Below are 24184 nucleotides of genomic sequence, written 5' to 3'. Positions count from 1 at the left end.
GAAAAGGAGAGAAGTGGGGAAATATGGTGGTGTATTGGCAGAGGGGAGTACACAAAGAGGGTAGTAGACGAGAATAGTGTGGAGATGGTAGGACAGCGGGAGTGAAAACTGTTGGGTGAAGGGTATAGAGACAGTTTCTTACCATGTGTCGAGGCCAGTGTTGTACAGATAACTCCCATCTGAACAGTTCCTAAAAGCTGATGGTGCCAGGGAGGATCCAGATGGCTTGAGTCGTTGAAATCAATCATGTTACGTTCAGCTGCACGTTATGCCACAGGTTTTTCTACTTTGCTCTTGGCCACAGTGTGGCTGTCACTGTTCATCCTGGTGGACAGTTGGTTGGTAGTCATACCAATATAAAAAGTTGTGCAATTATTGCAGCATAACGGGTATATGACATGGCTGCTTTCACAGGTGGCCCAGCCCCTGATAGGATAGGATAAGCCTGCGACAGGACTGGAATAGAAAGTGTTTTTTTTTTTTTTTTTTGTTTTGTTTTGGTTTTGGGGCGCAAAACTGCTATGGTCATTAGCGCCCGGTCAGTGACTTAGGAAACAGTAAAAACCGAAAATGGAAACCAGCAGCAATGGGAACAAAACTCAAAAAATTGGAGAAACTAAAAGCAGAAGGAAGGCTTAAAATCCACTACAGAAAGGGGTTGGTTGTATATATATATATATATATATATATAAAAAAAAAAAAAAAAAAAAAAAAAAAAAAAAAAAAAAGCTTCAAATGACTGACGTCATTTCACTGGCACTAATAAACTCGAGAATGCGATCGGCCGAGTGCGTGTCATCTGCTAAAATTGATGATATATCAGACGACAGCTGTAGACAGGCGCGTAACGGAGTAAAATAGGGGCACTCAATTAAAAGGTGTCTTACCGTCCACAGCTGAGAGCGGTGGGGACAGAGTGGGGGAGGATCGCCGCTTAAAAGATGTCGATGGCTAAAAAGACAGTGCCCTATCCGGAGTCTAGTTAAAATTACCTCCTCCCGACGACGCGTTCGGGAGGAAGAGGTCCAAGCACAAGGAAGAGCTTTCAAGTCCCGCAATTTATTATGGGGAAGTGTCAACCAATGTGCGTGCCATAAAAGAACGACACGACGACATAAAACGCTCCGTAGATCGGCAAAGGGAATCAATTGAATAGCTGGCCGAAGAAGAGAGACTGCAGCCTTGGCCGCAATATCAGCCGCCTCATTTCCACAGATACCAACATGTCCTGGGAGCCAGAGGAATGCCACCGAGACGCCCCTCAGGTGGAACAAGCACAGACAGTCCTGAATCCGGTGGACCAGAGGGTGCACAGGGTAAAGAGCTTGGAGACTGAGGAGAGAGCTGAGAGAATCTGAGCAGATAACATACTGTATCCGCTGATGGCGGCGGATGTAGTGGACAGCCTGGAGAACAGCGTAAAGCTCCGCAGTATAAACCAAACACTGGTCGGGAAGCCGAAATTGATTTGGGGTGTCGCCAACAATATAGGCACTCCCTACACCTAACAATGTTTTCGAGCCATCAGTGTAAATAAATGTGGCTTCTGTCATTAGTGCACATAGAGCAGCAAATGCCCGACAATAAACAAGTGAAGGGGTACCATCCTTGGGAAATTGACAAAGGTCACGGAGCAGGCAGATCCGGGGACGGAGCCAAGGCGGTGGTGTACCCCAAGTTGTCAAGAAGGTTTTAGGAAAGCGGAAGGAAAGAGAATGGAGCAGTTGACAAAAGCGGACTCCCGGTGGTAGTAGGGAGGAGGGGCGGCCTGCATACCCTACATCAAAGGAGGCGTCGAAAAAAATGTCATGGGCTGGATTAGCAGGCATGGAAGACAGATGGCTAGCATAACGACTCAGAAGGACTGCTCGCCGATTGGACAGCGGAGGTTCAGCAGTATCAGCATAAAGGCTTTCCACAGGGCTGGTGTAAAAAGCTCCAGACACTAAACGTAATCCACGGTGGTGGATAGAGTCGAGACGACGAAGAATAGACGGCCGAGCAGAGGAGTAAACTATGCTTCCATAGTCCAATTTCGAGCACACTAAGGTGCGATAGATGCGGAGAAGGACCACTCAGTCCGCTCCCCAGGAGTTACCATTCAGGACACAGAGGGAGTTGAGCGATCGCAGACAGCGAGCCGAAAGATAGGAAACGTGGGAGGACCAGCACAGTTTTCTGTCAAACATAAGACCCAAGAATTTAGCGACGTCTGAAAACGGAAGGTTGACAGGTCCTAGATGTAAGGAGGGTGGAAGAAACTCCTTACGTCGCCAAAAATTAACACAAACGGTCTTACTCGGAGAAAAACGGAAGCCGGTTTTGGTGCTCCAAGAGTAGAGGCGATCGAGACATCCTTGAAGACGTCGTTCAAGAAGGCTGGTCCGTTGAGAGCTGTAGTAGATCGCAAAATCGTCCACAAAGAGGGAGCCCGAGACATCAGGAAGGAGACAATCCATAATTGGATTTACGGCAATAGCAAACAGTACAACACTTAGCACGGAGCCCTGGGGTACCCCGTTTTCTTGGGAGAAAGTACGGGAGAGAGTAGTGTTCACCCGCACTCTAAACGTGCGCTCTGCCATAAATTCGCGAAGAAAAAGGGGCAGCCAACCTCAAAAGCCCCAAGAGAACAGTGTGCGGAGGATGCCTGTCCTCCAACAGGTATCGTATGCTCTCTCCAGATCAAAAAATATTGCTACTGTTTGGCGTTTCCGGAGAAAATTGTTCATGATATAAGTGGAGAGAGCAACAAGATGGTCAACTGCAGAACGATGCTTTCGGAAACCGCATTGGGCAGGTGTTAAAAGACTGCGGGACTCCAGCCACCAAGCTAAACGGCAATTCACCATACGCTCTAAAACCTTACATACACTACTCGTGAGAGAAAAGGGGCGATAGCTAGAGGGGAGATGTTTGTCCTTTCCAGGTTTCGGAACAGGAATGATGATAGCTTCCCGCCATCGTCTGGGAAAAGTACTGTCTGTCCAAATTCGATTATACATGTGAAGGAGGTAATGCAGACTATGGGTTGATAAATGCAGCAACATTTGGACGTGGATACCATCCGGTCCTGGGGCGGAGGAGCGAGAAGAATAGAGTGCATGTTGGAGTTCCCGCATGGAGAAAACAGTATTGCAGCTTTCGCGATTTTGAGAGGAGAAAGCAAGAGGTCGCACTTCCGCTGCACATTTCTTCGGGAGAAACGCTGGCGAGTAATTTGAAGAGCTCGAAATCTCGGCAAAGTGTTTACCCAAGGAGTTATAAATTGCGACGGGGTCCACTAACGTATCACGCGTGACAGTGAGCCCAGAGACCGGGGAGAAACTAGGCGCGCCTGATAACCGTCGAATACGACTCCAAACTTCCAAGGAGGGAGTGAAGGTGTTAAATGAGCTAATAGAGAATTTCCAGCTTGCCTTCTTGCTATTGCAGATGACGCGACGGCATCGCGCATGGAACTGCTTATAGCGGATACAGTTGGCCAAAGTAGGATCGTGGCGGAAAACGCAAAGAGCACATCGCCACTCACGTATTGCGTCACGGCATGCCTCATTCCACCAAGGAACTGGGGGGCGCCGGGGCAATTCGGAGGTGCATGGTATTGAATGTTCCGCAGCTGTAAGAATAACGTTGGTAATATGTGTGACCTCATCGTCGATGCTAGGAAAGTAACGGTCATCGAATGTCGCTAAGGATGAAAAAACTGTCCAATCGGCTTGGCCAAACTTCCAGCGTCGCGAGCACATATATGGCAGTTGAGGCTGCAGTCTAAGGACACATGGAAAGTGGTCACTCGAGTGTGTATCATCAAGGGCGAACCATTCAAAGCGCCGAGCTAGCGGAACAGTACCGACCGAAAGGTCCAAATGAGAGAAATTTGTTGTGGAGGCAGACAAAAATGTAGGGACCCCAGTGTTGAGGCAAACTAGATCCGCTTGGTGGAAGACGTCTAGCAATAGTGAGCCACGTCGACAAGGATGTGGAGATCCCCAAAGCGGGTGGTGGGCATTGAAGTCCCCAACCAGCAAATAGGGGGGTGGAAGCTGACCAAGAAGATGAAGGAGATCAGCTTGTGCCATGGGTGTGGACGATGGAATGTATACAGTACAAATAGAAAAGGTATATCCAGAGAGGGAAAGACGAACAGCAACAACTTGGAAGGAAGTGTTTAAGAGGATTGGGTGATAATGGAGAGTATCATGGAGAAGAATCATGAGTCCTCCATGGGCTGGAGTGCCTTCAACAGAGGGGAGATCAAATCGGATGGACTGAAAATGGGGGAGAACAAAGCGGTCATGGGGACGCAGCTTTGTTTCCTGAAGACAGAAGATGACCGACGAGTAGGATCGTAAGAGGATCGACAATTCATCCCGATTGGCTCGAATACCGCGGATGTTCCAGTGGATAATGGACATAGGGTGAACAGAAAATGGAGGAATGTGACCAAGGTTGCCGTCAACTCAACGACTGCTCAAAGCTTGTGACCGACAGCATGGAATGGCATTCAGCCGAAGGCAGAAGGTCCTGATCCATAGGTTGTTTAGGAGCAGCTCCTGCCACCAGTGATCGGCCAGTTGATCGGCCGCCAGCAGTGCGCCTCGGCGACACAGAAGACGGCCGAGGGCGATTTCCGTCAGGTGGGGTTGTAGATGAGACACGCCTTGGTGGAGGAGGAGATGAACTGGGTTTCTTATTAGCCTTCTTGGAAATATGATGTTTAGATGAAGGACGAACCGATGGTTGTGAAGTTGGGGTACGTAAAAAATCTTCACGAGTATGCTCTTTTTTCGAAGTCTTTGTGTCTGACTTTTGGGCTCGAGATTTAGCAGAACCCGATGAAGGGTGAGCCAGAGAGTGGGCAGGCGAAAGTGGTGAGGTTGAAAGGGCGATCTTTGCGCTGGCCGATCTGACGACCGTGGCACTAGAGGTGAGGTCGCAAGTCTGCATGGTCGCCTCCTTTGTTGGCCAAGGAGAAGCAAGGACAGTGCTGTATTTTCCTGTCTGAGGCACGGTGGGCTGTCGACTGGTGAATAATTTTCGAGCAGCAAAGGTTGACACCTTTCCCTTCACTCTGATTTCCTGGATGAGCTTTTCGTCTTTAAAAATGGGGCAATTTGAGAGAAAGCAGCGTGGTCACCCATACAGTTGATGCAGCGAGGGGATGGAGGTGGACAAGCACCCTCATGGGCATCCTTGCCACACGTAACACATTTGGCCGGATTGGAACAGGACTGGCTGGTGTGATTGAACCACTGACACAGATAGCAACGCGTAGGGTTTGGGACGTAAGGACGAACAGAATTTATCTCATAGCCTGCTTTGATTTTCGATGGGAGTTGAACTTTGTCAAATGTCAAGAAGACAGTGCGGGTTGGAATGATGTTCGTGTCAACCCTTTTCATAACCCTATGAACAGCTGTTACGCCCTGGTCAGACAGGTAGTGCTGAATTTCTTCGTCAGACAATCCATCGAGGGAGCGTGTATAAACGACTCCACGCGAGGAATTTAAAGTACGGTGCGGTTCCACCCGGACAGGGAAGGTGTGGAGAAGCGAAGTACGCAGCAATTTTTGTGCCTGGAGGGCACTGACTGTTTCTAACAACAAGGTAATCTGGAACAAGACTTTACAGGACCTGCAAATGCGTCGACACCTTTCTGAATAATGAAAGGGTTGACTGTGGAGAAGTCGTGACCTTCATCAGAGTGAGAAACAACAAGGAACTGTGGCAACGATGGAAGAACTGCCTGTGGCTGAGACTCAGTGAACTTACGCTTGTGAGCAGACATAGTGGAAGGTGAGGAAACCATTGCGGAAGAATCCCCCATGATTACCGGTGTCTCCGATGGCGCGCTCCTCCCTTGTGGGGGCCCTCTCTGAGGGCACTCCCGCCTTAGGTGATTGTTCACACCTCCCGACAACCGGACGGAGGGACCAATCGGCACTTTTGGAAGTTATCAGCTCAGGTAATCACCTCTCCCTGGGCCTGGCCGTTACCAGGGGGTACGTACGTGTCCTACCTGTCTACCCGGGGCGGGGAATTACGCGTTACCCTGTCACCGGCTACGCACGAAAATGCGTGGGTCGGCCTTCAGACACGCACAGGGACGAAGAAAGAGAAAAGGAAAAACAAAGAAAGGGAAAGGAAAGAGGAGAGGTCTCAAACGCCACAGCGGAGAAAAGCGTAAAGAGAAGAGGTAAGGAAAAGAGCAGGACAAAGGAAGGATGAAGACATACAAGCACAGAAGGCGAAGAATGTGTTACATTTATGAGCGTCCGTCTCCAGACGTAGGCACAAACCATACTCCCAGAGGGGGAGAAAGGGAAGGAAAGAGCCACTGGTGAGGGGAGGGGGGCCGAAGACGGGGGATAGGGAAGGATGCGGAAAAGGAAGATATGCGGCCCGGAAAGGAAGGAGGGCCACATTAGCTCGGGGTCCCGTGCTCGCTACGCACATATCCACAAAAGAGCTGTGGACCCCCTGAGGGGGGGGGGGGGGGGGGAGGAAAGAAAGTGCTGGGTGGGTGGATTGGGCAGGTCTTGCACCTGGTACTTTCACAAAAATATGAGCCTTGTGACAAGTGGTTGGGATTGGCTGTGGGACAAGGATGGACTAGGGTGTTGTGGAGGTTGGGTGGGCAACAGAAAACCACTTTAGAAGGAGCGAGAAGGATCCTGGATAGGATGTCCCTCATTTTAGGGTATGATGATCTGTGATAAAAGCCCTGGCGGAGAATGTGGTTCAGCTTTTCCAGTCCTGGGTGGTACTGGGTGACAGAAGGGGTACTTCTTTATGGCACAGAAGATCTGTTTGCAGACTAGAGCTGGGGGATAGTGCCTGACTGTGAAGGCCTTGCTGAGACCCACGGCATACTGCACTACAGAGTTCTTGTCACTGCAGATATGGCATCCCCAGATGGCCAGGCAATATGAGAGGCATTTTCTTGGTGTGGAAGGCATTACAGCTGTCAAAATCCAAGTACTGTTGGTGGTTGGTGGGTTTAATGTGGATAGAGGTGTGGATGGAACTATCAGAGAAGAGGGAGTCAACATCCAGGAAGGTGGCATGCTGGGTTAAGGAGAGCAGGTGAAGCAGATGGGAGAAAAGATGTTGAGGTTGTGAAGGACTGAGGATAGGGTGTCTTTGGCTCCAAGTCCAGTGATGAAGATATCATTAATGAACCTGAACCTAGTCCGATCTACACTATGGGTTTGGCATTGTGAGAGGTAAGAAGGTCTCCTCTAGATGGTCCATAAACAATTTGACATAGGAGGGCGCCATGTGGATGCCTGTAGTTTAAGGAAAAAGTAATTGTTAGTTAAGATAAAGTTAGTAAAGTGCATGTGGAATGAGGTAGTGGGTTTGGAGTCTGCAGGACATTGGGAAAGGTAATGTTCAATAGCAGCAACACCATAGGCATGAGAGATGTTGGTGTATAGAGAAGTCGCATCAACAGTGAGGTGAACAATCAGTGGAGGATGTATTTGTATCTTTGACGTGGGAGGCTACATTACAGGTAATTGGTTGGAGGTGTTATACAATGAGGGCCGAAATTCTTTCAGTGGGGCATAATAATCAGCCTCAATGTGGTTCTTGGGCCTCACAAACTTGGTATTCCAAAAACACGTCACTGTGGCACAGGTATTCTGGAACCACCTCTGCTATAGTTGAATTCTTTTATCTTGGCGGCTCGCGCATGCCCGCCCAGATGCGGGAGATTGCTGTGTTGCCAGTTGCCCACGACGCACGCGCCAAGAGAAGCAGCGCCATAGTATAGTATAGTTTGCAAGCTTACGTTTAGGGGGGAGCGTGCAGTTTATGAAGTAAATCCACCACGGCCGCATTAACCCTTTCGCTGCTACAGAGACGTGCTCCCCGCATTCCGCACTGTGTGCGATTTTGTCACTGCACTGCTCGCCTGTGCTGACACATGGTGTTTCTGACTGCTTTGACACACTTATCATTCGATTCCACAAAAACTATTTGGCCCAAAAATTAGATTTTTACACATCTTTTTGACTGATACCTTCCCCCCCACTTCCTTTGACTGATTAAAGTGCTTTAAAATAAAGCCAAACGCGCCCGGTGTAAATAAAACTTTTATTACAGTCGCGAAAGACGGAATATTTCTCAATATTACATACGACACCTACGTGGTACTTACATTAAATGAGATATTGTTATACGGTAAATTTTATATGAAATTTAGGTACCTTGTCCACATTTCATTCTCAACATTGTGGCAACTAAAATCGACCATACGGAAAGTATACGCTATGGACTTTTACCTTTGCAAACCCTTCAAAATTTCGTGCAATGGTTTTCTACATTTAATGCTGCACAATAACTGGGTTGAACATCGAAACAAAATTAAGTCATTTATGGGGGGAAGGTATCAGTCAAGAAGATGTGTAAAAATCTAATTTTTGGGCCAAATAGTTTTTGTGAAATCGAATGATAAGTGTGTCAAAGCAGTGGGAACACCATGTGTCTGCACAGGCGAGCAGTGCAGTGATGACAAAATCGCGCACAGTGCGGAATGTGGGGAGCACGTGACTGCAGCAGCGAAAGGGTTAATGAAGAGACAAAGCACTCGAAATTTCAAAAAATTGCATTCAAACGAATAAAATTCGTGAAGTAAGACACTTAGATATTTTTTTTAAATAAAGAAAATATTTAGCATCGCACAAGGTTTGAACTCTTTACCTTCCACTTACTAATCCAACGCCCTAACCGTTACGCTAGCGCAGCTCGTCCTGCTATGTCTCTCCATAAGGACTCTAACAGGTTACGCAAAATTCTGACAAACACTGTTGGTATGCCTATGAATTACTCGCACTTCGTCGAAGTACAATAGGAAATAAACAATTACTGCTGTTCTTTATTGTGAAAAAGCGGTTCGTGAAATTGATACAAACACCTTTCCTTGCTATCGCCTGAATTAGGAGTCTTATTGCTTGTTTGGTTTAATTAATTAATAGAAAATGAAGCAATTGGTATAAAGAATGGTTTTTCCAAACTTTCTATAAAACAAAGTCTGCTATCAAGACATTGCTTTTGTTCTATTACTTTATTTATGACTGAAAGTTTCTAAAACTGAAAACACTGGTCCCTGCTCTGCTCTGCAGTCGAGATCTGGCAATGTCATTCTCTGTTCATTGGCTGACTGTATTTTTTGACGTCAGATGCGCAGAACGAACCTAAACTCGGCCGCCAACATAAATGACGCGCACTTTACCTCCACAAGATACTGCTACATACATCACATCTCTGAAATTTAAATCCTTAATTTTTCATCACTTGAAGAAGCATCCCAGACACTACCTCCATATGTTATCCAACCTGCCGATATCCTACTGCTGCCTTGGGTCAACACTATTCAACCCCTATAACATTCACAGTGCTCCTCCTCATCAACCACTCATAGCACCTAACCCCGTCTAGCTGATCTTTTCAATTTGCTGCATATCCCAAAACTCCCTACAGACATTCCACCAAATCCAGAATTGAAACATTCCTGTAACAATGTTCTTAACCTTTCCACTAAAAACCTCAGCACCACAGAAGCTTCATTCCTATCCAAAGACCTCATCTTTAGCCCTACACCCAAATTTAACCTTGCTGAGCTTGTCAGATCTACTCTCTTTCTCCCAATTCCTGCAATGGGAACACTTCTTTGCCACCCATCCCTCCAACGAATTCTCAGCACTGTTGATGCCACTTCCCTATACACTAACATCCCTCATGTCCATTGTCTTGCCATTATTGAACACTGGGCTTCCCAATGTGCTTCAGACTCCAAACCTACCACCTCCTTGCTCATACAGCTTACTAATTTTATCTTAACTCACAATTTTTTCTCCTTTAAAGGAAAGGTATACAAACAAATCTGCAGTACAACCGTGGGCACCTGCATGGCACCCTTCTATACCAACCTGTTTATGGGTCATCTAGAGGAGACCATCCTAGCCTCCCCAAATGCCAACCCCCTAGTCTGGTTCAGTTCACTGATGATATCTTCATTATCTAGACTCAGGGCCAAGACACCCTATCCTCATTCCTGCACAACCCAAATGCCTTCGCTCCCATCAGCTTCACTTGGGCCTCCTGAACCCAGTGTGCCACCTTCCTGGACATTGACCACCTCTTCTCTGATTGTTCCATCCATAGCTCTGTCCACATTAAGTATACAGGGTACTTTTCTGGCTCAATATTATGTAAAATTCAACACATATCTCTTTCAGGCACTGTTTATAATGTATACGTTTTATAGATTTGTTGTTGATACCAGGTAATGCAGCAAACTTTCTAAACAAATTAGAAGTATTTTGAATATTTTTTAAACTTCTTAGGGTTATTAAAAAAAGTTACAAAGAAATAGATGCAATTTTTTTTCCAAAATGCTTCCCCAAATTGAGGTACCATTTAATCCAATGTTATACATTGAAAGAGACCAAAATTTTACCAGATATGCATGACATGATGGCTGAGGCAGTATACCTATTTATTTCTACCTATTATGTATATTACAAGGATTAAAAAATATTGCATCTTACATTATAATTTTTATAATTTTTACCTAATAAAAGTGTTATTTTTCTATAATTTAGTTGATTCTGCAATAAAGCTTAGGTCTACTACGTAAGTATGGACTATTGCAAGTTTCAGAAAAAAATTAGAGCAATGCTTTATAAACTTTAGGAAATATTTGTACCTGAATTCTGAAAAATACAACTTGCAGGAAGTTGTGAATGAAGATATGAGTCCAATTAAACTGCGCCTCAGAACATTCCTGAAGCATAGTCTTCATCCTGCAGCATTTCTTCATCTTCTTTTCAAGCTTTTCTTGGCATAACTTTTAGCACTTCTTGCTTCTTTGGTAGCTTGAAGAGCAAATCTTTCAGCTTCATGCACCCGTTGTCTGTCACACACAAGCAACTGATCTTCCATATTAGAGCCACATTTTATGCCTTAATGTCTCAGAACTTCAAACCTTCCTATCACTCCATCATTGAAAGATATCACTGAGTCTAGTACACCAACATTTTATGTATTTATTCCTGCAAAAACATTCTTGGGTAATCTTTCCCATATGCCATGGTTGAAACTTCCATTTGTATTCTGAATGCCCCATGAAGACATTAAATAAGCAAAACAGGTTCACTCAGGTCTCTAAAAATTGGTTTTATTTCATTCATAACAGGCTCAGGAAGAGAATTCTTATGATGGTATATTTGACCACTTTCTTTTGCTTTTTGGTAACCACACCAAGAATCTGCTCCTTTAGGGTGAAGTACATGAGCAGGGTGGTCATCTGTGGACAACTTATGAAAGTAGGTGGCCCATACAGCTTTTCTCATTGCTGTAACATCATTCAGCAGTGCAGTTCATCTTATGGTCAGTCCATAATAACTCTGAAGAAGGTCTATTTAAGTTCCTGTCAATCTGCCTTGGCCAGAAAGAAATTTTCCATAAGATATCAACTTTCATTTCTCTTCGTAGCTTCCTCAATCTAGCACCCATCCTCTTTTGCACATGTCCACAACACTTCAGTTTTGTTACCAAGATATCACTATAAACATTGAACTCACTAATTTCATTGAAAGCTTTAGAGTACCCATCACCTAGGTACTTCATATATCTAACATTATAAACGGGCACCGACCTCTGAAATACTTTTAGAGTTCCATCACACTCCATACCACCACTGTAACCATCATAATTCTTACAACACTGATGTTCAATATGTCCTTCAGTGTTACCATGGCAGGTGTGGCAGTACTTAGATAAGCACTCAACACCAACAACTTTTCCATTTTCCAGAGAAGTAGCACTTACAACACCATTCAAGGAACGATGCCATGTCCCATCAAGTGCAACCGCAATGTCCTTGGTTCCACTAATATTTACAATTTCATAAATGCTTTAGACACAACCATCAAGGCACCTAAAAGTAATTTTATTTACTTGCTGAACCTACTGGGAGGAGGAGGAGGAAGGTCCATCAAACCATAAAACATATGAGCAGCCTTTTTCACTTTTCTATTGCACACATTGCATACACTAACTTCAAATTCACATCATATGATTGGGTTGTTTGGGGGAAGAGACCAAACTGCGAGGTCATCGGTCTCATCGGATTAGGCAAGGACGGGGAAGGAAGTCTGCCGTGCCCTTTCAAAGGAACCATTTGCCTGGCGCGATTTAGGGAAATCACGGAAAAACTAAATCAGGATGGCCGGACGCGGGATTGAACCGTCGTCCTCCCAAATGCGAGTCCAGTGTGCTAATCACTGCGCCACCTCGCTCGGTTCACATCATATGAATTATGCACAATATTCGAAGACATTTTTGAGGTAGATTTATTGCAGGATCTACACAGAACAACTAATTTTGATGCTAAACCGTTCCTGCTACTTTGCTGTTCAGTTATTTCCAGGCAGCCTACACCATCACATTGTTTACATTTCGCCACTTCCTTTATCAAAGAAGATAAGATGCCCACAGCAACAACAGCAAATCCACAGTAAAAAAATTTGAATCACCAGGAGGCGTGGCCTGTGGGAGTTTCTTCCCTGAAGAACTGATACATAGGTTACTTTCAAAAGTGTGGCTTGCTTTGTTTGTAAATTGGTTACCATGGAATTTTCTTTTTTGAATTTCTTGATGCATGGCATAGTTCGTATTTATTGCACACTAAAGGATATGTACTTCCACAAATATATGTAGCACTTAGGCAACAAACATACAGTAACATGTGAACACACTGCTTCAGCGAAACAAAAGTAAACACTAGCAAAGATAATCATTTACAGACACTAGAAACCTGCACTGTTACCAACACATACAATGTATCACACATTTAATTGCTGGGAACAGGAAGTTCACGGTTCTTTTCAAAATAATTCTGGTTTCTCTAACAGAAATAAAGGGGCCATGGTGGCATACATGACCATAACTTTAAAATTTGGTATATATAGGTCATTTTTCATAAAGTACATACCAAAGTAATCAAGAAAGACTATAGAATTTAATAAAGTCATAAAAATTCAATTCTTCCACCATTTATAAGTAATCTGTATCCTTAAACCCACCAACAGTACTTGTGTTTTGACAGCTGTCATCCTCTCCATACCAAGAAATCCCTCCCACACAGCATGGCCACCCAGGGATGGCCTATCTGCAGTGACAAGAAATTCCTCGCCCAGCATGCTGAGGGCCTCACCGTGGCCTTCACAGACAGGCACTATCCCCCTGACCTAGTCCACAAACAGGTGTCTAAAACCAGTCCTAAGAATCGATATGTCTCCATTACAGTGAGTGGATCTGGTTCTGCATGAATGGTACGTAACTGACAGAAGTGCATGACACATGACTTTGCAGCCAGAACAGGAAACTGTGGGCTAGAGCCCATGACTGCACCTTGTGGATGGCTCCCTGTTGGCGCCGCTCAGCAACACCAGTGCTGGTGGAGCAATACGAAATATAGAAGTCGTCTGCATACAGAGAAGGTGAGACGAATGATCCTACAGCTGCTGCTAGACCATTAATGGCCACTACAAATACAGACACACTCAATACAGAGCCCTGCGGGACTGTGACCCCATTCTCCTATGGGGGGGGGGGGGGGGGGGGGTCCAACTGTGGGAGGCACCAAATTGGACATTGAAACTACAAAGCGACAGGAATTTTTGGATAAAAATTGGGAGGGGGCCTCTGAGACCCCACTCGTATAATGTGGTAAGGATATGATGTCGCCAGGTCATGTCATACGCTTTTCATAAGACACCATCGCACCACATCCAGTTGAAGATAATGAGATGTCGCTTGTAGTCAGACGAGAGGTGTTTAATCATCTGACTGTGGATCCGATCTGGCCCAGAAGCTGTGTCGAGACAATGTGCAAGGGTGGGTTGGTTGGTTTAAAAGAGGGGGAATGGGATCAAACTACGAGGTCATCAGTCGTTTTTCCTTAATAAAACAATGTCACAAGTGTGAGAATAAAATAGAAGAGATGTATAACACAAAATGGAAAGAAAGGAAAGACAACAAGAATGAAGGAAAGGCAATGAACACTAAAAGGAACAAAAGAGGACAAGAGAACAACAGAGAGATGCAAGAAACAGTTAGAAGAGAGTAAAGCAAGAAATCAGATTACAGTGGCTGGCTGACCACGAAAATAAAAAGGAAAAGCCAGTCACCCTGCAACACATTAAAAACTTCACCCTGAAAGCACTAGGGTGGAAGACACAGAGGGACAAAGGACAGGTGCTAAAACTCAGATCAAATGATAAAACCCACCCTCATGGATGAAACGTAAAACCAAATCAGCCAATGAGGTGTTGTCTGCTAAAATCAATCATAACAAGTCCGGCAACTGAAGATGAAGTCACAGGGCAGCCAAAGAAGGACATAGCAGAAGAATGTGAGCCACTGTCAACTGTGCACTGCACTGACACTGAGGTGGGTCTTCACGGCGCTGGAGGTGCCGTGGGTCACCCATGCATGGCCAATACGGAGCCTGCAGAGAACCACAGAGTCCCTGCGAGATGCCCTCATCGAGGATTTCCACGCAATTCATGGTCCACTAAATGGCTTGCAGTTTGTTGTGCATACTGAGATTTTGCCATTCCGTCTCCAAAAACTGAAAAAAATTTTGTGGCATAATAATGAACGCAGGTCAGTTGCGGGGATGCCAATCTCCAGAAGTGGTTTGCGTGTAGCCTGTTTGGCCAGCCTGTCAGCAAGTTCATATCCTGGTATTCCAACGTCACTGGGGTCCAGACGAACACCACTGAATGACTGGATCGTTCCAGGGCATAGATGGACTCCTGGATGGACACTGCCAAAAGATGATTACAGTAGCACTGGTCAATAGTTTTCAGGCTGCTCAAGGAGTCGGTACATACAAGAAAAGACTCCTCAGGGCATGAACAAAGATACTGAAGTGCATGAGAAATGGCCACCAGCTCTGCAGTGAAGACACTGCACCTATTGGGTAAGCAATGCTGTTCAATATGGCCGCCATGCACATAGGCATAGCCAACGCGACCATCAGCCGTAGAGCCATTGGTGTAAAACACTTCAGAGAGACGTCAAGAATCGAGATGAAGTGACAGCAGAGAGCTGCAGGGTGAATGGAGTCATTAGGGCCAAGTGACAGGTCCAAACGAAGCTGCAGATGAGGCGTACACCATGGAGGCGTACATGAATGGACCGCAAGTAGAGGTGGTCACGTGAAGGACTCCAGTTAGGAGAGAAGGGACTGCACGCAAACTGCAATCGTTAGCCCCGACCTAGGCCTCAGATGCGGAAGATGGACTGCCTGGGCGGGAAAAGGAGATGGTAATTTGGATGCTCAGGGGAACTACGAATGTGTGCTGAGTATCTGGTGATCAGTTGCACACGTCTGATCTGCAATGTTGGGCCACCAGCCTTCACCAGTACGCTGGTCACCGGACTACTCCTAAAAGCTCCTTTGTTAGTCGCACCCCACAGTGGTGCACAGGGTCGAGTAGATGCAATGCTGAAGGCTCTGCTGACCCATGAACCACGCCCCCATAGTCAGTTCGGGATTGGACAAGTGTTCTGTAGAACTGCAGCAGCATAGAGCAATCTGCACCCCAACTGGTGTTGCTCAGGCAATCGAGGGCATCAAGGTGCTGCCAGCACATCTGCTTAAGCTGACAAAGATGAGGGACCCAAGTCAATCTAGTGTCTAAAACCAGTCCTAGGAACTGTTATGTCTTCACTAAAGTGAGTGAACCGTCATTAAGGTAAAGTGCGAGTTCTGGATGAACAGTAAGACACCGACAGAAGTGCATGACACATGACTTTGCAGCTGAAAACTGAAAGCCGTGGGCTAGAGCCCATGACTGCGCCTTGTGGATGGCTCCCTGGAGGCGCCGCTCAGCAGCAACAGTACTGGAGCAGCAGTACGAAATACAGAAGTTGTCTGCATACAGAGGAGGCGAGAGGGAGGACCCAGCAGCTTCTGCTAGAGTGTTAATGTCCACTAAAAATACAGACACACTCAATACAGAGCCCTGCGGGACTCCATTCTCCGGGATATGGATAGAACTATGGAAGTCACCAACTTGGACATGGAAGGTATGGAGCAACAGGAATTTTTGGATAAAAATCAGGATCCCACTCATAGAACGTGGCAAGGATATGATGTCGCCAAGTCATGTCATATGCTTTACGTAAGTCAAAAAAGACAGCAACCAGGTGTTGGTGTCTGGATAAGGCTGTTTGGATGGCAGACTCGAGGGACACAAGATTATCAGTGGTAGAGCAACCCTGGCGGAAGCTGCCCTGACAGAGTCAGTAGCCCATGTGAATCCAGGACCCAACCCAACCGCAGACACACCATACGTTCCAGCAGCTTACAAAGAACCCTAGTGAGGCTGATAGATATCCAGATCAAGCGGGTTTTTACCAGATTTGAGCACTGGAATGATGGTGCTCTCCCGCCATTGCGATGGAAAGACGCCATTGCACCAGATCTGGTTGAAGATGACGAGAAGATGTCACTTGTAGTCAGATGAGAGATGTTTAATCATCTGGCTTTGGATGTGATCAGGCCCAGGAGCTATGTCAGGGCAATGTGCAAGGGCACTGAGGAGCTCCCATCTGTAAATGGGGCATTACAGTATTCACTGCAGTGTGTAGTGAATGAGAGGACGTTGTCTTCCAGCCGCCATTTGAGTGTGCAAAAGGATGGGGGTAATTCTCTGATGCAGAGACTCGAGCAAAATGCTCGACAATCGCATTTGCATCGGTACATAACTCACTATTTATGGTAACACCAGGGACAGCTGTTGGGGCCTGGTACCTTTGCCCATATATGGGAAGTTGCCATGTAGCACCCAATGGTGCAGACATATCCCTCCCAACACTCTTTCTTCCATTGTTTGATAAGGTACAGAGCTGTTTAAAGGCTATGAGGAGCTTCAGGGAAGGGTGCCACATATGCTGCTGTAGAGCTCTCCAACACTCCTTAATTGCTTCAGCGACTTCCAGTGACCACCAAGGGATTGCCTTATGCCTCGGGCACCATCGATGTTACCATGTGGGGGAGATTCAGCGATGACAGCAGAGGTGAAAGTTCCCCAGTCTGCCTTGTTCAAAGCCCATATGGGCAGGTGTCTGTGCGCAGTGATAGGAAGACGGGGAAGTGGTCACTACCACACAGGTCATTATGTGCTCTCCGATGGGAGATGTCCTGGGCTGCAAATTTATAAATCAATGGCCGAGTAACTACCATGAGCCACACTGAAATGTGAGGTGACCCCAGTATTTAAGAGGCAGAGGTCGAATTGCAACAGTAAAGTTTCAACATCCCTGCCTCGGCCAGTAAGCGTGGTACCACCCCACAAGGGGTTATGGGCATTAAAATCTCCCAGAAGTAAAAAAGGTTTAGGGAGTTGATCAATCAGTGCAGCTAATACACTCAGGGGTACTGCACCATCTGGAGGAAAATATACATTGCAGACAGTTATTTCCTGCGTTGTCCTTATCCTCACAGCCACAGCTTCAAGAGGTGTTTGACGGGGCACATGTTCACTGCAGACCGAGTTTATGTCCTAAACGCAAACTCCACCTGACACTCGATTACAGTTGCTATGGTTCCTGTAATATCCCTTATAGCCGTGGAGGGCAGGGGTACGCAGCAGCTGCGTAAGACGATGTCATACGCACAGGATGCAGGCGTTCAAATTTTCTCTTAGCCTCAGTGTACGTCAGTCTGCCCAGGGTCTTGTACTCCATGATTTTCCTTTCTCACTGTAAAATCCTGCAGTCTGGTGAGGAAGGGGAATGATGCTCTCCACAGTTGAGAGAGATGGGAGGTGGGGCACATGGAGTATTGGGATGGGATGGATGCCAAAATCTCGACAAGTGATGCTGGAAGTACAGTGGGAAGACATGTGGCCGAACTTCCAGCACTTAAAGCACCACATTGGGGGAGGGATATATAGCTTGACATCAATGTGGTAGACCACCACTTTGACCTTCTTGTCACTCTAAGTTGGCGGGCAGCTTGTCGTCAGACTGCAAAAGAAGGTCTCTGAGGAATATAATATCCTGGAACATATTTAAGCTCTTATAAGGTATGATAGTAATGGAAACATCCCCCAGCTTGTCACAAGCGAGTAATGCCTGTGACTGGGCAGAGGATGCCGTTTTTATCAAGACTGACCCTGACCGCATTTTGGACAAGCCCTCCACCTCCCCAAACTTGTCCTCTAAATGCACTACAAAAAACTGAGGCTTCATCGAGACAAAGGAGTCACCATCAGCTCTCATACATATGAGTTACCTAGGCGAATAAGGTTCGTTGTCATCCTTAGCCTCGCGTTCCTCCCATGATGTGGCAAGGGAGGCGAACATTTAGGATCATACTTCCTTGCATTGTACTGAGACTTGGAACACTTAGAGACTGCTGGTGTTTGATCACCATCAAGTGATGACGTGGTGTGTGTCATCCGCCCTGATGCCACCCACTCCGACCAGGGGCCCTCCCCTCGGGCACCATCCAGCCGCAACAAAAGCCACCTGACAGGATGGCCACTGCCAGGAGTCCCGATGCCCCTGGGTAACAGGCATCTAGTCCTTGGGATACATGAGGAGTTAACGGCACAGGCATGAGCAGAGCAATCCATGTGTGACCAGGGGGCTGCAACCAACAGGCTACATGGCAGCCCCACCACAACGGACTGGCTATGGTGCTGAAAACGACACTCCATAGTGGGTGGAGGAAAACACACCCAGGAAGGCGTGATGGAGGATGAGCGGGACTGCAATGCCACAATGAGAAAGTGGGCTAAAAATCTCAATGCATGATTGACACTAGGCACCTAGCCCTTCCCCAGTTGGCTTGCTCTTCAGGAAAATTTTGATAATTGGAGGTCAAACCCTACAGGGGACCATCACATAAAGGCTGAAAGGTGCGAGACTCCTTTTAGTCACCTCTTATGACAGGCAGGAATACCCTCCGGCCTATTCTAACCCCGAGCCTGCAGGAGGTGTGCCAGTAAAGTTTCAATGTCTTTACCACTGCCAGTGATCACTGTTCCATCCCCTAAAGGGTTATGGGCATTTAAGGCACCCGAGACTAGGAAAGGTGGGGGGAGCTGGGACATGACATCATCAAGAGGGAGATAAACATTACAAATGGTAAAATCTTGAGGTGCTCTTACCTGAACAGCTACTGCCTCCAACAGTGTATCAAGAGGTACAAGGTCACTATATACAGAGTCAAGCACATATGTACAAACTCCAACCAATACCCATTCATAGCTGGTGCGATTCTTAAAATAACCTCAGTAGCCACAAAGACAGGGGTCCAAGTTGCTGGAAATCACGTTTCCTGGATGGCAATACAGAATGCAGGGTAAGTGTTTAAAGGCTGCTGCAGCTCAGCCACACAGTGGAAAAACCCACTGTAATTCCACTGGAGGATCAGACTCTCTGAATACTGTGGGGGCATGAATCGACATGACAGGAGGGGGGGGAGGGAGGGGGGAGGGAGGGGTGGTTATCACCTAGGGACATGTGCTGCCGAGATGTAAGGGGATCCACCGATATACATTCTGCGGTACATTGCCTGGGGAGATCTGGTGCCTCAAGGGTAACCGAGATCTCCACCTCATGTGCAGGAGTGGTGTGGGGGACATCAGAGTTTTCTTCGTCTTAGAGGACTTCTTTTTGTCCTTGTTCTTCTCCCTGAATTGGTTTCAGGGACAGAGGAAGAAAGAAGTCTGACAGCCAGTAGCCTGTGGTTCCTTCAGCCACCAGCTGCCATATGGTTGTGGACCAGCAGGAACCATGTTCCAAAGGACCTCCTCCTAGCTAGAGAAGGCAGAGGAAGATGACGGGCCTCCAGCTCGGGGATGGGGACTGGTGTGCCCGGCAGAGGGGGAGCCAATGTCCCAAAGCAGGTGTGGCGGAAGCACCACAAGGACCCCTAACTGCCTAGGGGGGGCAGGTGTCAGTGGGCAGCTCTGGGGGCCACTGTAGGGGGCTCAACAGAGGAAGGCATCATTGACAGAGATTGCAGCTGTAGCATAAGATTGTGCGATTTCTATGGAGTAAAGATGCTCATACTTTTTCCTGGCCTCTTGATATATGAGCTTTCCCAGGGCCTCATACTCCTGGATTTTCTTCTCACACTTAAAAATGGAACAATCTGGTGATCAGTAAGAATGGAGGTTGCCGCAGTTTACATAGGTGGGGGTACAGGTGCAAGAAATGTCCACAATCTTTGCAGACAGGGATAGCAGGACAACAACAAGAGGGTACTACATACACTTTAAGCACCCCATAGGACAAGGAACATAGAGTTTTACGTCACACCCATAAACCATCACCTTGACCTTCTCAGGCAATGTATCACCCTCAAAAGCCAAAATGAATGTCCAGTAGCAATTCAGTTTTCCCTTCGTTCCCTATGGACATGACAGATGAAATGCACATCCTGTCGCTCACAGCTCATTTTCAGATTTCAAAAGACGATCACATTGACAAATGACGCCCTGGACCAATTTGAGACTCTTGTGGAGAGTGACAGCCACAGGAATGTCACCCAACTTTTCACAAGATAGCAGTACCCATGACTGGGAAGGAGATGACATTTTAATCTGGAGGGAAACACTCTTATCTTAGAGATCCCTGCAACTTCCCTGTATTTGTCTTCAATGTGTTTGACAAAAAAATAAAGGCTCTTTGGTCAAAAAGGCATCCCTGTTGGTCGTGGTAAGACTAGGTACTGGGGCGAGTAGTAGCCCTATGTTCCTCCTACGGCGGGGCCAGGGAAGGGAATGCATTGGGACTGTATTTTATTGCATCATATCAGGCCTTTCCATTCGAAGACACTGGCATGACTCTGTGAACACCAACAGGAGGAAACAGGGGAGGAGGTGGATAGCTACATAATGAACACTGACAATTCTGAAATATATATGCAAGAGCAGTAACTGGTATAAATGCAAAAACACAGGGAAGAAATTGTGGACTGAAAAGGATAATGTAAGGAAAAGCGAAACATGCGAAGCCAGTCTGAAATACAATTACTGTAAGAGGAAGTAGTATAGAGCTATTGCAGTATGGATGGTGGGAGATTTTTTTTGTTTGTTTTTTGTTTTTGTGTGTGTGTGTGTGTGGGGGGGGGGGGGGGGGGGGAGAGGAAGGGTAAGAATTGGATAAGAGATAGGAACAAGGGTGACGCCTAGATGGGCTAGACTGAGAGCTGTTGTATGTAAGAATTTGTTGAAAGAACAGTCCCAACTGATGCAATTGTAAGATGTTAGTAGGAAAAGCAACGATGTAGGAAAAGATAGATTGCTACTTACCATAAAGAAGACACGTCAAGTTGCAGACAGGCCAATTAAAAGACACTCGTGCTCGTCTGCAACTTGACGTGTCTTCTTTACGGTAAGTAGCAATCTATCTTTTCCTACATTGTTGATATTCCTACCCAGCAATTCCATTGTTTGATAAGATGCTAGCAGCATGGAGTTGAAGGGTGAGAGGAGAGATGTGGGACGTTATGCAGTTCATCACACCATGCTGGGCAGCATTACTTTAGTAGTCAAAACTCAGCAGGGGGGGGCAGTAATTTCATTGTACAGTATCTGTCTTATCATCGCTGGGGCTGTCCAATGCACTCAGCTGGAGAAGTTGAGTAAGAGTATGATGAAGCCCTTTCAAAGAAGCAAGTAAAACAAGGCCGTTGTGAATGACTGTATACTATCAAGTAACAGAAAATAAGGACGAACGTGTGGAGTGCACCAAACATTGTGTAATTTATCACAAAGTTTCCCAGGGAATTTAAACATCTCCCTTCATTCATTCCATCCACTCCGTGTGTTCCGTACTTTTATTTTCCATATGGGTATAGTTTGAGCTATATACTTTCACTGTACAGCCATGACAATTCCTACACCACTATGAGATGGTCCTTGGATGTATAAATAAAAAAATAAATAAGCTAAATAAATACCAAAATACCATGTAATGTAGAATAAGTCATGGTACACAGAGACAAAGTGACAAAATAATAATAATAAGAAGAAGAAGAAGAAGAAGAAACAACTAATAAGAAACTATACTGACTTGCATTCCTCCGATACGAACACCAAGTTTTCCAGATGTTGTGCTAACAACTTTGAACATTTTACTTTGTTTCTTTGGCAAACTTGCAGTATCTCCATATTGGCGTGTGCCCATTTTCAGATCAAGAATACAAGGATAGGTAAACCTAGATGCCAAATTTTCAAGTAAAATAAAATCTGATTATTTGTTAAGTAGATATTTTCTTCCACTCAGTACATTGACAATTTTAGTACTATTTAATTATTTCATGCTTGCATATTGTCTCCTCTTCCACAACTCACTTATCAGTAACATTCACAAAGAAACTTTTACTTTCAAAAAAATAAAATAATTGCTGTAAACAGCTGTCCCTTTACATAGGCCTACCTAAAATACTTATAGCCTAAATAGTTTGAACAATGGACACATATTTATGGCGATGAGAAATCTCTACATTATCAGGACTTGGCCTGACTCATAAATACACTGCACAAACGGTGCCCCTCTTTTTGAAAAGGATACTTGGTTCCTGTTCACCAACTTTAACAGTAGAAATCATCTTCTGTAACTGACGTTCATAACACTGAAGTACCCACGGATTGACAGGCACTCCAGATTTTGGGATATCCATTTGATTTTCATTTCTTATGGAATCTTCTTCAAATAATTCATTGTTGTCGCCTTCTGTTTCAATACTACCTGTTCGACGAATACGGATTTTTCTAAAAACAAGACGAGTTCGTGTTACCAATCTTCTCTACTGAAGTTGAGTATTGAACAGTACGAGACATCCAAACGCTTACTATGAATGTTGCCTCACAGGTCTCTAAATGGGCAGCAATCTCCTTCAGCCATCATATAATTCTCATTTGAATTTCTGTCAGGAAACATTCTTGGTAAGTGTCTGCTACAAAAGCGCGCAAAATCTGCTCAAAAAAGTACTCCCCGACAGATTTACCTTTTTGTGCTGCGTTGATTTTGCTTCGGAGAATAGGAGTCCGTAGGAATGGCAATGAGCGATATGTATCCATCTTCTTCGGGTACAGCTTTCACTTGTAGCGTTCCGTAAAATTTTGGAGTGAATTTTCGAATGGCATCTGGAAGCGTTTCGTAAAACTCTAGCTCTCTTTTCACTAAAGGCTTGCAAACCGTATACTCGTCTAAGCAGAGCATAGATGAATGTCCTCCTACCTGATGAATAAATGGCTCTAACTGGGAAACAATAAAAATACATTACCGCCCTTCTAATTAACGGTACTGTCAAGTAGTCACAAAATAGCTTCCATTGAAAAATAGTGCACTTACTTTAATAGCCAACTTACTTCCAGCTTCATCCATCAGCTATTTGTTGAGGCATGTGTTTCTATGCCTGCTAAAGTATTTATTTTCCTTTGAATGGGTGGACCTGACGTTCGTAGCAGACGAATTTCGGAGAAATATCAGACACTAAAAAATCAATAATTTACGTACCTACACCCTGGATCTCAGAAAACTACGCGCGCAATGTCGAGACTTCTGTCTCTGTTTCCTTTAAGACTATTATTTTTATAACAACACCGTTTCGGGCCGAATTTAAAGTGTTTACACGACGTTATAAAACACAGCAGACAACTTCCACCACAGCGATATATCTGACAAACTTCAATTACTACACACTCTGGATGCACTACGAACTCAAACAACATATTTGCTTTCAAAAATCTCTGCGATTTTTCTCCCAGTTTTAATTTATGGAAATGAGAAAAATGATGTATTTCTTAATTACTCATTAAATATCCCTTTTACCTCACCATAAGTTTAATTTCTTTATGTTCACTTGAAGTTGTGTTTATCTGATATCTAAAACGATAGTTTAATTAGAAAAAGGAAGAGTACGACTTAACATCTCGTCGACAACGAGGTAATCAGATACAGATTTCTATAGGTGTCTCACATATGTAAACTCCGCAGTGCTGAAGTGATTGTTATAGTGGTCTTCAGTTCGAAGACTGGCTTGAGGCAGCACTTGAAGCTTCTCTAACCCTTGAAAGCCTCATCACATCCGAATAAGAACTGCAATCTATATCTGTTTGAATCTGCTTACTGT

At 45.4% G+C, this 24184-nt stretch overlaps 1 protein-coding gene across 1 annotated transcript in view; it reads right to left on the bottom strand.

Moving 5' to 3' along the window:
- Nucleotides 1-23709, bottom strand: part of LOC124606768 (inositol hexakisphosphate kinase 1-like) — a 74257-nt gene extending 50548 nt beyond the window's left edge. The window contains exons 1-4 of the mRNA XM_047138822.1: nt 23404-23709; nt 23057-23310; nt 22621-22820; nt 22120-22295 (exon numbers count right to left, since the gene is read on the bottom strand). Of these exons, the coding sequence (XP_046994778.1) occupies nt 22120-22295; nt 22621-22820; nt 23057-23310; nt 23404-23436 (663 nt within the window). The 5' untranslated portion in view covers nt 23437-23709. The remainder of the gene's footprint in view (nt 1-22119; nt 22296-22620; nt 22821-23056; nt 23311-23403) is intronic.
- Nucleotides 23710-24184: the final 475 nt, after the last annotated feature.

The sequence above is a fragment of the Schistocerca americana genome, chromosome 3 (assembly GCF_021461395.2).
Source record: "Schistocerca americana isolate TAMUIC-IGC-003095 chromosome 3, iqSchAmer2.1, whole genome shotgun sequence".
In the NCBI taxonomy this organism is placed as follows: Eukaryota; Metazoa; Arthropoda; class Insecta; order Orthoptera; family Acrididae; genus Schistocerca; species Schistocerca americana.
Note: the sequence above shows the minus strand (reverse complement) of the source record. Positions and strands in the feature narration are given on the sequence as shown.